Source organism: Chrysoperla carnea, chromosome 1 (genome assembly GCF_905475395.1).
Source record: "Chrysoperla carnea chromosome 1, inChrCarn1.1, whole genome shotgun sequence".
NCBI classification, from domain to species: domain Eukaryota; kingdom Metazoa; phylum Arthropoda; class Insecta; order Neuroptera; family Chrysopidae; genus Chrysoperla; species Chrysoperla carnea.
In genome coordinates, this window is record NC_058337.1 from 130,992,301 (window position 1) to 131,006,587 (window position 14,287).

The 14,287-nt window shown below is 29.3% G+C and overlaps 1 protein-coding gene across 2 annotated transcripts in view; it reads left to right on the forward strand.

The window, feature by feature from the left end:
- Positions 1-10,440, forward strand: part of LOC123306181 (mitogen-activated protein kinase kinase kinase 15) — a 29,520-nt gene extending 19,080 nt beyond the window's left edge. Inside the window, exons 16-18 of one of the 2 annotated variants that reach the window (XM_044888081.1) lie at positions 6,742-6,979; positions 7,443-8,018; positions 8,553-10,440. In XM_044888081.1, the coding sequence (XP_044744016.1) occupies positions 6,742-6,979; positions 7,443-8,018; positions 8,553-8,742 (1,004 nt within the window). In that variant the 3' untranslated portion in view covers positions 8,743-10,440. The remainder of the gene's footprint in view (positions 1-6,741; positions 6,980-7,442; positions 8,019-8,552) is intronic. The other variant, XM_044888080.1, reaches the window with a different exon arrangement.
- The last annotated feature ends 3,847 nt before the right edge of the window (positions 10,441-14,287 follow it).

Below are 14,287 nucleotides of genomic sequence, written 5' to 3' on the forward strand. Positions count from 1 at the left end.
TGATCAAGTTGAGAGGTAGATATAAGTTAGTGAAGATAGAAAGAGAGATAGTTACGTTCCAACATCAATGTGATAAGTATATAAAATATTATACAATAACACAGAGGCTCAGTAGCTTAGTGGCAGAACACCAGACTCCGATACCGGAGACTAGCTTTCGAAACCAGCTCATGTTTATCAAAACAATTATTTTGTTTTTATTACTCAATAATCTTATAAATAATATTCTATTTGTAACATGCATTTACACTAAATTTACCTAGCATAGAAACAAAAATTAAAAGTATATAATTTTCATATATGCTATTTTAACAGAAAGTACTAAAGAAGTTTTACTTCAGTCGTGTGACTTAAAGCACAGTCGTTTTTAACAAAAATATATATTTTGTTATTTATTTATATCTCATCCAACTGTTTTATCTTAGAAATCAATTTTTTTACACCTGTCTTACTAGCATAGGTGAACACTAGACTAGGAGCTACACTTAATCGAATGAATAGCCCTGTACAAATATACTACATGCGTATGGAAAACGCATTGTACAAAAAAAACACAACAAACTATGCTCTATACTATTATTATTTTTTGTCATAATTGAATTAATTAGAATATTTTAGTTTGAAACGAGCAATTTAAAACAATGCTTTAAATAAAGTCAATTTTTTGTTCGCTAAATTAAACTACTTAAACAATGTTTTATTATTAAATAAAGTTGGAATGGTATTTCTTCTTGTTTTGGCGGTGAAGTTTAATGTATTAGTAGCCTTTGTTGTATTTTTTTTTCAAAAAAAATATGTATTATATATTTTAGTCTAGGACCAGACGTAGAATTTGAATTTTTTTCGTCGTCGAACATAAAAGCGCGCATGAAAAAAGGACTACGGCTACGTGTCGATCGAAGCGTATTAACAGAAAATGAACCGAAAATAATTTTATAACATTCGGTCGAGAATTTAAAAAAAAATTCTTTCCTGATCGATATCGCGCGAACAAAAAATGATATCGACTTCGTTGAGGTGTCGATCGAAGAGTATTATCGGCAATATGATCCGAAAAGAATTTCATTATATTCGGCGAAGGCGTTCGATTCGATAGAGTTTTTATTATTTTTATTTTTTTAAAACCATCATGTTGGGAAGTTATTTGTGTGGAACTCAAAGGTCGCACCAGACCCTACCCACGGCTTGTTTAACTTCAAAATTAATGATTAAAAGTCCCAAAAATCTAAAAAGACAGAGAACACTCGACGCTCTATTAAAACGTAAACAAAGACGTTTCCACATCAACAAGTGGTCATTTTGTCCGACTTTCGCAGAGAAAGAGAAATTCGTTGTCCGATATCTGCAAAGACTGCAAGATGTCGGGTAATCTTGATAATAATCTCTTCAACTCAAAACCATTTTCCAATGATTATCAAATACTACGCGCGAACCTAGACTTAACAATATAATCGTATTTTATAATGAGTCATCCAACTTTAATATAAAATGTTTTTCTTTACTATAGAGTTGTGTTTTAATATATGTTTAATAGTTGAAGTTTTGTGTTAATGATGAATCGACCACTAACTTTAGTTTTCTTACAATTAAATTTTTAGTTTTTTGTTATTATCAAAATGTGATCGTGAAATATTTAAATAGTTTTTTTTTAAAGAAATTGTAGGTGGATTTAATATGATTTTTTTATTATTTTTAAATATTAAATAAAAATTAATAGTGAGATTTTAATAATAAAACAAGCGTGGTTATTTAATAATGATTTGTTTTGAATTTAAACGTTTGCCGGTCTTTTGAAAAATAATGAAATATACTTCTGCAGTTAAAATTTGAAATGTCGTGCAAATACGAAATTATACGCGATTAAAAATAAAACTATTTGAAAAATACAAGAAGTATTAACAAATTTTTCATGATTATGTTCCTGTCTTCTGAAATTAATAAAAAGTTAACTTCACAAAATTTAATAATTTAACGTTTGTTTATTTCAAGCAACCAACTCTTCTGTAGTTGACAAACTCAACCCAACCAACTCGTAATTACAACAATACTTCGGCACTATAAAATTTTCAGTCTATTTTTTCCGATTACCGTTTATTTATTTGGTCCAAGTTACCAATATTCCTCTATATATGTAGGTAAACATATTCCTTCAATAACTGTGAGGTTTTATTAGAGCTAGCCTTAAATTGAGAATTTCTTTTCATTACCTGTATGATAGTTGAAAATCAAATAAAAGTATGCCATAATTATCGAATTTAAGGATTCTAACAATCTGTTGGAAATAAAAGATGCCGTTCCGTAAATACTCGTAAATATCCCCGCAAGCTAAAAAATAGCCCTCACTATATAAGAGGTGTTTTAGTTGGAAAATTTTGTTTATGTACTCCTGTTTAAGATGTTTTGAGCAAATATTTCCATAGGGAGAAACTCTAAAAAGCAGAGTTTTTGTTAAGATTATCTTTAGAGTTCTGAACTTGAAAAAAGAAAAAATAAGAAAGTTTTTATAGTTTAGCGATGAGCTATCTCGCCTTCAGTTTGATTTCCTTCTAGGGTGGAATATTGGTTTTGCAACAGAAAATGTTCTCTTTTCCATGTGCCTGAGTGGCATCATATCCTTGCAAACCGGTCGATCTATTTTATTGAACGATTAAATACTTTGGTCAAGATGATTAGAAGTTTCTCCAGAGTAAATGAAGGAATATCTATATAGGTGGAAGCGCAGGTCACTGGATTCAACATATCTATTTGTAACAAAATATAATATGCCATGCGCTTCCACCATAAATATATAATATTAACTATAATTTTTTTCAAGTATTTGCAACTTTGTATGTCAGTATGTCAAACATTTGTGTCAGCGTAATCTTTTGGTAATCTAACTGTCACTGTACAAGACCACAATTGAGAAAATTGCGCTTTTGTGTAAAAATCTTTTTGTCGACACTCGACACAACGAAAGATAGTTCGATGCCGTAGTTCCGGCACCCTAAAAATTGAAATTTACAGATTATCAGGCAAAGGACTTTCGGTTTGTTGGGCGTTGAACAAAATGATTGCATTTACAACCAATCAACGTACTTAAAAAGCTCGTCTTTCTTAGTAACGCTATCGTTAAATGTTGCTAGACTAGCAAATAAGTCATTGCAAATAATTACAAAAACTTTATGCGAGCTAAAAAAATTAACAAATTTGCATTAATTACGTCAGGGTTTTTTTTTTAATTTTGTGAATACAAAATTTTTTTTTGCCGGCAACGTGGTTTTATTATAATTCAAAACACGGTGATAAACAAAAATATTCAAATAAATTCGATAAAAAAAATTATCCGGATAATTTAATCAAAAAAGTGAATTATCTTTTATTATAAATTTGTAAATCCATTAAAATCATGTAAAAATATAAATAAACAAATAAATCTCAAAAAAATAATCAATTAAAATCGTATGCATTAAGCATTATTATAAACTCGTTATTTAAAATAAATTATTTTGTTTAATTTTAATAAAAATTAAATTAAAAATTATCTATTGAGTATGTTTAAAATTAACAAATGATGTAATGTATATTTTTCATTTTAGGTTTATAAATAAACACTATAACTATTAAAATTAAAATTAAATGACAATTTTAATTTTTTATTAAATGCGATAAAAACAAAAATTTTTTAAATTTCAAAATAATGGTTATAAAAAATCTAAAATTAGACAGTATTTACATAAAAAAAAACTGCATCCGTTTTTAGTTTTTGGTTAAAAAGGCTTTTTTTAAACATTTTTTAATAAGAGAAAATTTGTAGAAAATGTGTAGAAAAGTAATGACGTAAACACATTCATTTTTCAGAGAATTTTTTCTTAAAAATTGTGTATCTTCGCCCAAAAATATTATGTAAAAGTTAAAAATAATTTTTAAGCAATAAAGTACTTATTTTCTTGAATTAAGTATCGAAATTGTTAAGTCAATAAATATTTACTTGTTATAAGGGTATCAATAGCCAAAGTTAAAAATTGTGTAAAATGATAAACAACAAATTTTTCTCTTTTTCCATCACCCTGGGAAATAAAAAAAAGTCGTAGCGCAGGAGTTGTTGTTAGCTAAGATAATTCCCTCAGAGATTGAAAAAAATAACAGCAATAACAAGTCACAGCAAGTACGCATGTAGTAAATTGTAGCTATAGTTCCTCTTAAATTATATAAATAAATAAAGCTCGATTGTCGCTTATAGAGGTATAGATAAGTAGCAGTCTCACATACGGAGGTCCATGAGGGAAAAACGACTCTCTCTTACAGAGGTTTCTGTTTCTCGCTAATAGAGGTTTTGGGAGCTTAAAATGACGGGTCCTGGTTAAGTTTTCTCACTTATCCAGTTCTCACTTACTCAGGTTTGTTTGACTGTATATATAAATTTTAACGATGGTCATTTTTGACATCTATTAGGTAGGATGAACAATTGAATTGGACTCGATTTAATCGAGTTTTTCTATAATCTTATTTGAATCTATTTTCTAAGATTTTTCCGTTGTTCTTCGCATACGTATAATTTTAGGCTTATATCGCTTTTAACAAATTTCTTATTATCAGCGAAAATACGAAAATACACATTTCCAGAATTGTTTCTTAAACAATCTAATGAAAGACTCTGGCGTTCTAATTTAATACTTAAATCGAGACTCGATGAAAAACCTCTTTAAGTTCGATTTTCTCTTGAAAATATGTTTAGAATAATTAAATAAAAAACAATTTAACCAAAAACTAAGATTGATTGCAACTTTTTATATGCAACTAATATTTTTTTTACTAAATCATAATTTTATTTTAATAGGTAAAAAAATTATACAAAAATGTAATAAATAAATAAAAAAAATTCCAAAAATAGTGATATTTTATCTTAAGTTTATGCGTAAGTGAATGAGTGTGTTGAATTAGTCATTAATATAAAATGATAACGTATTTGCCTACAACGACTGAATTAAATCGAACTTATAAATGGAAAAAGTATTTATCATACAATCATAATTATCGAAATAGTGAGTAATCTCTTAAATAAATATTAATTTTACGATTATATTGAGCGTTCATGAAAATGATGTAGGGTAAAACACAAAGGAAGGTGCGTCTAAAGAAAATTATATAGGTGGCTACCAGAAAATGATAAATCATAATAATTATTCTTCAAATTTAAATAAAGCCATGATATGAAAATTCTTTTATTCTGACATAATTATTTTTCGGGCAATATTTGATTTCCGAAGTAAAGTATGCTAAGATCGAAAATTTGGGTACATATTTTTTCTCAATTGACATTAACTGAAAATAGTGTATTGGAATTACTTCGATATAAATTTTTTTATAGAATTTTATTATTTAAGAAGATACAAAGACAATACCCTTATATGTATTCGCTAAAATTAGAAGAGAACTAACATTATTTTCCTTAAGTAATTGTATTTCTAGTCTCATGTATACGAAAATCGAATCAAAGTAACATCAAAATCCATAAAAATTTGACTCTCATATTCGAAAATGAATTTTTTAAATTTGATCATTAAGTTAAATAAAATACAAGAATGAAAAGCTTTATTAATTTTATATAAGTAAAATGTGAAGAAGTTTAAAAGCACCCAAATATTGCACTTGTCAGATTAATAATGACTTGCCACTAGCGTTAGTAAAAGCATGAAATTCTATTGGTGAGAATTCTTACTATTATTATTGGATAAATAGACGAAAAGCTAACAAATTAAAACTCTTTAATAATTGACCACAAAAAATTTAAGACTTCGTGAGATGGAAGAAAAATATGCAGTTACCATAGGATCTGCTGGTTCAATCAACAATATGAAACGAAGTATAATGAGAAAAATGAATTTTCATTTAGAATTGTATTAATTTCTTTTGAATAATTGCCTTGGACAAAAACTAATTGAGACAAGTGAAAACAAACAATTGACTGAGTTAATTGTTGAAATACCATGCATAGTCAGTGTTGAGTTCTTTATCACATTACACATACAAACATGTGACACATACATAACGAATAAAGTATAGTACATATGTAAATGATTTTATAGGTTTCTGCATTACCGACCGACATTTAGTGTATAGTTTGTACACATATTATAAAATTTCCGCCTAATTGGCGCCCTCACGGGTAAACAGTGATGTTTACGAAAAAATGTTTCAAACAAAAGTTGTTTAATTTTTGATTAGGAACATTTTTTACATTTAAACTTTTGTTCTATCTCTAACGGTTTATAAGATGGGTCCTACGGACCCAAGACCCAATTGACCTATGATGCTCATTTACGAACTTGACCTCACTTTTTACGTCCTGAGTACGCTGCAAAAATTTCAGCTCGATATCTTTTTTCGTTTTTGAGTTATCGTGTCCACAGACGGACGGACGGACGTACGGACGGACGGACAGCCGGAAATGGACTAATTAGGTGATTCTATGAACACCTATGACAAAATTTTTTTCCTAGCATCATTATTTTTAAGCGTTACAAACTTGGGACGAAACTTAATATACTATGTATATTTCATATATGCGTGGTATAATACGTTCTAGGGACAAGCTTTTATTGTATCAAAAGTAAAAAATAATTTTTCTTATCACTCATATATGACTATTTTTAAGAGCTGATATATAAATATGGCTTTTGTTATAGTTCACAAATGCCTCCAATATTTGAAAATATCTAGTTTTATAATTAATGTTTTTGTTTGGTTTCAAAATTTCAGAACTTGGTGCTAATCTATTGGGTCAAGAAACAAGTAATGTTCCATGTAAAAATGGTTCAACAACAGATCATCGTAGTGGCAATTGTTCCGGTGTATCTGGTGAAAATGAAGTAGATGGTACAACTTCAGTATCGGCGAGTACCGTTAATTCTGTCAAATCACATAAAACTTTATCAGCGCTGAAATTACGGCAAGATTATAATGAACAAATATCGATTTTACAAGCTGATAACTCTAAGTAAGTATATATATATTTTTTTTGAAGCATTAATAATGCCTTCATGGTAAATAAATCGCCCTTGGTAATTATGTAAAGTCATTGAGACCAAACAATTTGATTCTGAAAAGCAACCCGGGAAAGTTTTCGGTATCGGCAGTTTGTCAGTCATTATTATTCAACCATATTAAGTTGGCCATAGTTCTCCTCAAAATGCGATGGAAATCGCATTGCCTATCTTTTTCTAGCCTTCGATCAATCTCTTTTGCTTTCAAAGTTAGAATTAATAATAATAGAAAAGTAATGAGAAGTTCTGAACTCTCTATATCGACTGACTTGTTATTTTACAGACCCCATAATAACACTTTTACATATAAACCGTTTCTATGGAAACCATAATCTATTTTTGTTATCCACATTTGCCTTAGATTCCAGACTTAATTGTACTCTAAAATCACTCTTAACAATATTATTTCCTTTTTAGATTATTACAAGAACTCCTAGAATCTCAAAGATCATACCAAACCTTACTACGTCAAATACTCGATGAACATCGTGTACAAACGAATGCACTTCGAGAACTCTGCCAACAGTTCACTAGTTCAATATCAACATTATCAACACTATCTTCTAGTCGGGCAATTTCACCATTTAATAACAATAACAATAACATCATAAATCACCATACAAATTCACCATCGATCATCACCAGTGATTATGGTGGATCAACCACCAGCGGTGGTTTCATGAAAAGTAATCATTCATCGAATGAGAACGTGGTATCGGTACCACAATCTACATCACCACAACAAGCACCGAATGTACCAGAAATGGTGGTACCGGCAGCTTCAACACCTTTATCGCCTTTCTTCACGTCAGTGCCTACACCACCACCAAGAAATGTGATACCAAGCGTAACTGTTGATCCGCGTTTAATGCAATGGTTACAAGGTTTAGGGTTAGATGTGAATTCAATTAATAAAATATTAGATGAACAGTATTGTTTGGAGGATTTATTGTATTACGTATCCAGAGGTGATATACGACGGATTAATTTACGGTAAGTGTAATTAGACGCCATATTTTGGAAAAATTGTATATATTAATGCCTGTCCAAAAATTTTTTTTAATAAAAACGGTATAATGTAAATGGTAACAAATAAAAATAGCCCTAGGCGACTTATCGCTAAATTTAAGACCAGCATTCCATCCTATAATCGATTAAAAAAGCATTTCGCGGAAGAAATCGTGGAAAATTTTGCTTTTTTATTTAATACCAAACAACACAATCATTTTACTTTTTTAACAGTTTTCTTTATTTTTTTTTTATGAGAAAAAAATCAATATATAAGTTTATTTAGCGAAAAGTTCTACCTTCTAATGACATTAAACTTTATTGCGGCTTTAACATGTAAGCATTTCTAAAAATCAGGGAACAGTATGATGCTTAGAAGAAAATAGATATTATTCTGAAAAATCGGGAATTATCAGGGGATTTTTTAATTTGATTTTTGTAACCACCATGTAGAAAACATCTTGAATACAATTATAAAAAAAAAAACATATTTTAATTTTTGTTACTTTGATTTTACAGGGGTGGAGTCGAATTAAAATTATGGCGTGCAATATTACAATTACGCCGTGATAATCGACAACAGACACCAGTTGAAAATGATACAAACGAATATTATCGATACAACAATAATACACAAATCCATCAGCATCATTGTAAATGTGTAAACGGTAATACGTCACAACCTCATAACAATAATAACGATATATGATCATTAACGATAATCGATCAACACATATTTTGTATATTTTTCTTCATATTTTGTGCTTATATCTACCAAAAATGGTGGTAACCAAAGAGAATAGAATTGAGCGGAGAGTTCCTATTATAGTAACAATATTTTAGTGCCATCTAGTAGATCAAATCCAATTTACTATTACATCGCAAAGAGATTAACAGCTTTAACGCTTTGATAAGGTGAGAGCGAAGATCCTACGGAGGTTCACATAAAATCCTTACAACTTTCACTTGGCCGAAAAACTATATGAAGATCTGCATATAAAAAGTGTCTACGGAAAGCCGAAAATTGATGGCGCTGCTTTGGCAAAAGTGTAAGTTTTAAAAGAAAGTAAAAAGAGAAAGACAAACAGCTAAACAAGGTGTTAAGAGGAGGATAGAGGAGTTCACATCAAACAACTTTTGCTACGAACTTTTGCAGCGTTATATGACACACCTGTCTCAAATTCTATTCTTTTTGGTGATAAAATAACAGAAAATATGAATTATCGATCAAAAAGCAATTCGAATATATACATTTTTGCCTAAATATAACGCAATACAATTTTTAGTGCCTTTTAATTTCGAAATAAAAAATACTGTAATATTTTGTAAATAATCTCGTTTAAGAAAAAAAAAACTCACAAGTCTAACTCATAAAACTCAAATATTTATCTAAATTTAAAAAACAGTAAGTAAGCATCACTTAAGAAATCCAAATATTGATTTCGATTTGGAAAAAGTTTTGTTAAGCATACTGCATCACATTTTACAAAAGCCATATAAACATACGGGAGTTTTCCAAAAATTCTTTACCAAATAAAGTTGATAAATGGTTCCAAAACATTTCATTTCAAGGTTAATGTGGACTTAAAGGTTTATTGTTTTCTTAAAATTTGTATTAATGAAAACCGGAAAAGTTAAAATCGAGGCTTTGACAGGCGTATTAGTTCCTATTTTTCTGAATATAAAATACTCCTTATATTGGCTATCATTTCGCTAGGTTTTAGAGAAGCGAGATGTTTTAGATTTAAAGTCTTCCATAGAAATAGTTTTGGAACTCTAAGAAAACACGATTTTGACTTGGCAGAGGTACCAAAATTCCAGAAATTATTAACTCCATCTGCAAATATGTTACTTAAAGAAGCGTCATTGACAGATGCTCGAAATCATTCTAAGTTTGAGGCAAAAGAGGCATTTTTCCCGAACCCTTGTCGTATTTTTCTTGTTCCTTTTTTGTTCCTACGAAGGGATTATTAGTTTAAAACAGACTCATTAATTTTCAAGTTTGGCAGATGGGACCTGAGTTTGTCACCCTTGACTATTGGCAGATTGTTCGATTCTTAAACAAACTGCAATTTAAATCATCGTCGTCAAGTTTCAAATGACAGCTAAAAATACACAAATAAACAAATAAAAGTAGACAAAGATGCCGAAATAGGAAATCATTCTCAATGCTTTTGGAAAATTCCTTTTTTTTCTTGTAAACCATTAATTTTAAGGTATATACCATTTGTTTCCTTTAATTGAAAATAAATTAAAATCGCGCCATAATCGAATAACGTCACAATAATGTTTTAGTCCTTAAATAATAAAAGAAAGCTTTAAATAAAAAACAAAATTAAAAATACTATATTTTTGCTTACAAAAAGATAATAGTTTATACTCCGGTTATTTTTCGTTTTTTTTTTTGTTTTTTAGATGTTTAGTCGAAAATAACCCAAATAATTACTAATTTTAAGTGAAAAAAATTTGTTATTATTATATTGTTTGTATTATATATTTATAAAATATATTCTAGTTCTACAAAACTTATATAATATTTAGTTTTTTAATTCAAAATACCCGCCTTCTATTGGTTTTAAAAAATACCTATTTTTACGTAAGTTTTAAGAAAGATTAAGCCCTTGTTGAAAACTATCTCATTATCAGGGCCGGATTAACCATTTTGAGGACTCTAGGCAATGCAAATTTGTCTTTTCTCCCTATTTTTTAGCCTTCGTAAATCAACATGACGCCTCCTTGTGGGGTCTTTCTTATACAAATTTTCCGGGGCACTGCCTAATGGTTAATCTAGCCCTGGATATTATTGAGGCAAACGTTCAAAATGAAAAATTACATGAACCAAATAATTTAGGGAATGTATTTTCGTATGCCAATGGTAAACGCTGAAAAAAGCGACCCAAAATGGAGGAAAACGTATTCCTGTATATTCTCAACGAAGAGTAGCTATAAAGAAAATGAATAACTATGAAGAAAGGGTTAGTGAATGGTTTAAAGAACATATCCTCGATTGAAAGGGCTTAGAGACGACCCATTTCTTAAACCTAAACTAACCCATGAAGAAAAAAAGGAATTACAATTTATGCATTTTGGATCCTTCATATCAAGAGCGATTATTTCATTCAAATTTTCTGGAGATAAAGAAACATCGAATACCTGAATTGATAATCCATCTTGAAAGATGTGAGGCATCACATATCGGGCCAGCTTTTTGATGGATAATTGTGAACTACAATATGAACTATTACAATAAAAAACTTAATATTACGAAACGAAACCAATTAACTTAAGCAATTTTCGAGGAAAAATAACTAAAATAATAGAAAATAATTACCCACATTGCAATTGTAAATTACACAGATAAAAGCGTCACATGAAACGGAAAGGCTAGAAGAGATTTGGGAGGGGGGGGTGGGGTGATGTATTTTTTAAATAAATAAATGGTTCTCCGTTATCATGTTCAGATTGAATAGTGAGTTATTTGTACGCGAAACAAGCTGAAATTTCCTAAATTTAATCCAAAAGAAAAATTTAATATTTTTTATGGTTAAATGCAGAAACCTACTCGTCTTACGAGTACGAGACCTTGCGTTTTTAAGTTATTTTTATCCCAGAAGTGCAGTCAAAAACTATTGATAACTGGGAGTTGCAACCCGCCAACTGGCGATAATAATTTGCACTACTTAAAAAGAGAAGTGGACCCGTTTTTAGTAGTTACTTTTTATACTACTAAATGGCAATATTTGTAATTTTAAGGACTAATTCAAATATTCAAATTCAGATAAGATAAATCCCGCCAACTGGCGATCAAAGATCGAACTAATTAAAACAGTAAGTGGGTCTCTTTCAGTATGTGCTTCTTATTTAGACTACCAGGTTACTAAGCAAATGTAAATAGGTTACAGCCAAGTTTTTCCACTGCTTACTGTAGTATTACTACCACTAATGAATACAATACAAGGAAGAAATGCACATATTTAGTAGGATAAATGGTGAACACTTCTCTTTTATTTAATGATTCGAAATATTCTTCCAAATATATTGGTTTTTTTGCCAAAACGGTAATTCTCTTTCATTGCAAAAACATTAAAATGATTGCCATGTTTTGCGTGGTAAATTATCTTCAAATTTTATCAGAGTATCAACTTTTTCAGCGGAAGTCGTCATTTTTTATGAGTCCTAATTTTTTTAATGAGCTATTTACATAATTTAATTTTTTTTAAATCTCAATCATACTGGTTGTATTAAAAACTATTTAGTAGATATTAGAATTTCATAATCCGGACGAAGCTATGATAATTTTTTATATAAAACAGTAATTTTGTAATTAATATAAAATATAATCAGCATAACACACCTTTTTTGTACGAAAAAATAAAAACACGTGTTGGCCCTAATGATAAACGCAAATATTATGACATACTTAACAAAAATTCTGTTATAAAACAAATTTTTGGTGAATTTTTTTTTTTTTTTTGATAATTTTTATACAAATATTTTTAGACAAAAGAAAATAAAACCTTGAATAATTCATAATCATAATTTGTATTTTCTCTTTTTTGAATTATTATTTATTATTTGAATTGATTGATTTTGGGTCATTCATTTCAGCTGTGATATCAGTTTTTCGCTATGTGCTTAATTAATTAACGAACCAGGAGTCCACATTCTTGAAACATACTAGAGCTAGGTATATTTTGATCACATATTTGAAAAGTATGATCCAATTTAAGTAGGATTACATCCTTGGTTTATCAAAATTGGATAAAATTTGGATGTGATAGAACAACATTAAATTTTTTGGATTCTGATGACGTCATAAAGTTAAAAAATTGGATTTTTTTGATAACACAAGCATATTTGATCCGATCTTATTGGACTTTTTTTGAAACCCACTAATTTTGGGTCATTCTTTTCAGCTGTGATATCAGCTTTTCGCTAGCTAGCACTTATGGGCCTCATTCCGGAACCAGGACTCCACATTCTTGAAACTTGTCAGAGCTAGGTTAATTTTGATCATAAATTTAAAAAGTATGACCCAAATTAAGTAGGATTACATACTTGGTTTATCAAAACTGGATAAAATTTGGATGTGATAGAAAATAATTTAATATTTTGGATTCTGATGACGTCATAAAGTTAAAAAATTAGATTTATTGAAAACACAAGCATATTTGATCCGATCTTATTGGACTTTTTTTTGAACCTCATTAATTTTGGGTCAATCTTTTCAGCTGTGATATCAGTTTTTCGTTCGCTATCACTTATGTGCTTAATTAAGGAACCAGGATTCCACATTCTTGAACTTATTAATGCTAGGTAAATTTTGATCACAAATTTTAAAATGTTTATCAATTAAATGTAGTTTAAGGTAAAATAACACAATTACAATTTTTCCTTAGTTTTATGTTAAAAAATATCCGTATACGATTCATCAAAATCGTTAGAGCCGATCCCGATATATATAAGGCGCAACCTAAATACTTGCCACCAACGCTATGTACCATCGTTACGGTCCTGCTAAAATTTATGCTAGAGGTGTTAAAATAAGGAAAAGAGTTATCATAAACTTTTTCTATGATACTTGGGTCGACCATTCTTTTACAATTTCTCGAACTGAAATCTGTTCACACGTTGGACACTGCCTAAGACAAATCTGTCCAAGATCCTATTGTTCTTGAACAGTTGCAAATGTTTCAAGAATGATTAGATAGGGAAATGTGAGTCTACTGCCATTTTACTTCAACTGCAACATAACCTGAGGTAACCTCACCTTGGAACAGCAAACGTTTAACAACATATTATTTGAACAAAATGCGGGATATTTGCATATAAATTATAATAATTAACTATCAAATCTTTACTAATATAACACATAAATACCGGATCTACAATTAAACAACTATGATTGCTACAAGTGTTTGTGGATGAATGTAATCGAATGCAATTAATTATATTAAAATCCATTAATCAGTGCTTGCGATCTTGATGCTACATAAAATTTTTATCAGACAACCTAAATAATTGCTCGTCCATTAAAAAATAAAAGAAATAAATGAAAAATAAAAAACCAAAATTATGAAATATTTAATTATAAAATTGTATGTATTGGGTTATGTTTGTGTTTACACACATATTATAATTTAATGGATGATTTTAGCGAATTTCTTCTTCAAGAAAAATGGCCTATCCCTTTTGTATCAATCATAAAGTATAGGGCAAGGTGCAGTACTAAATCAAAATTTATATTTAAGAGC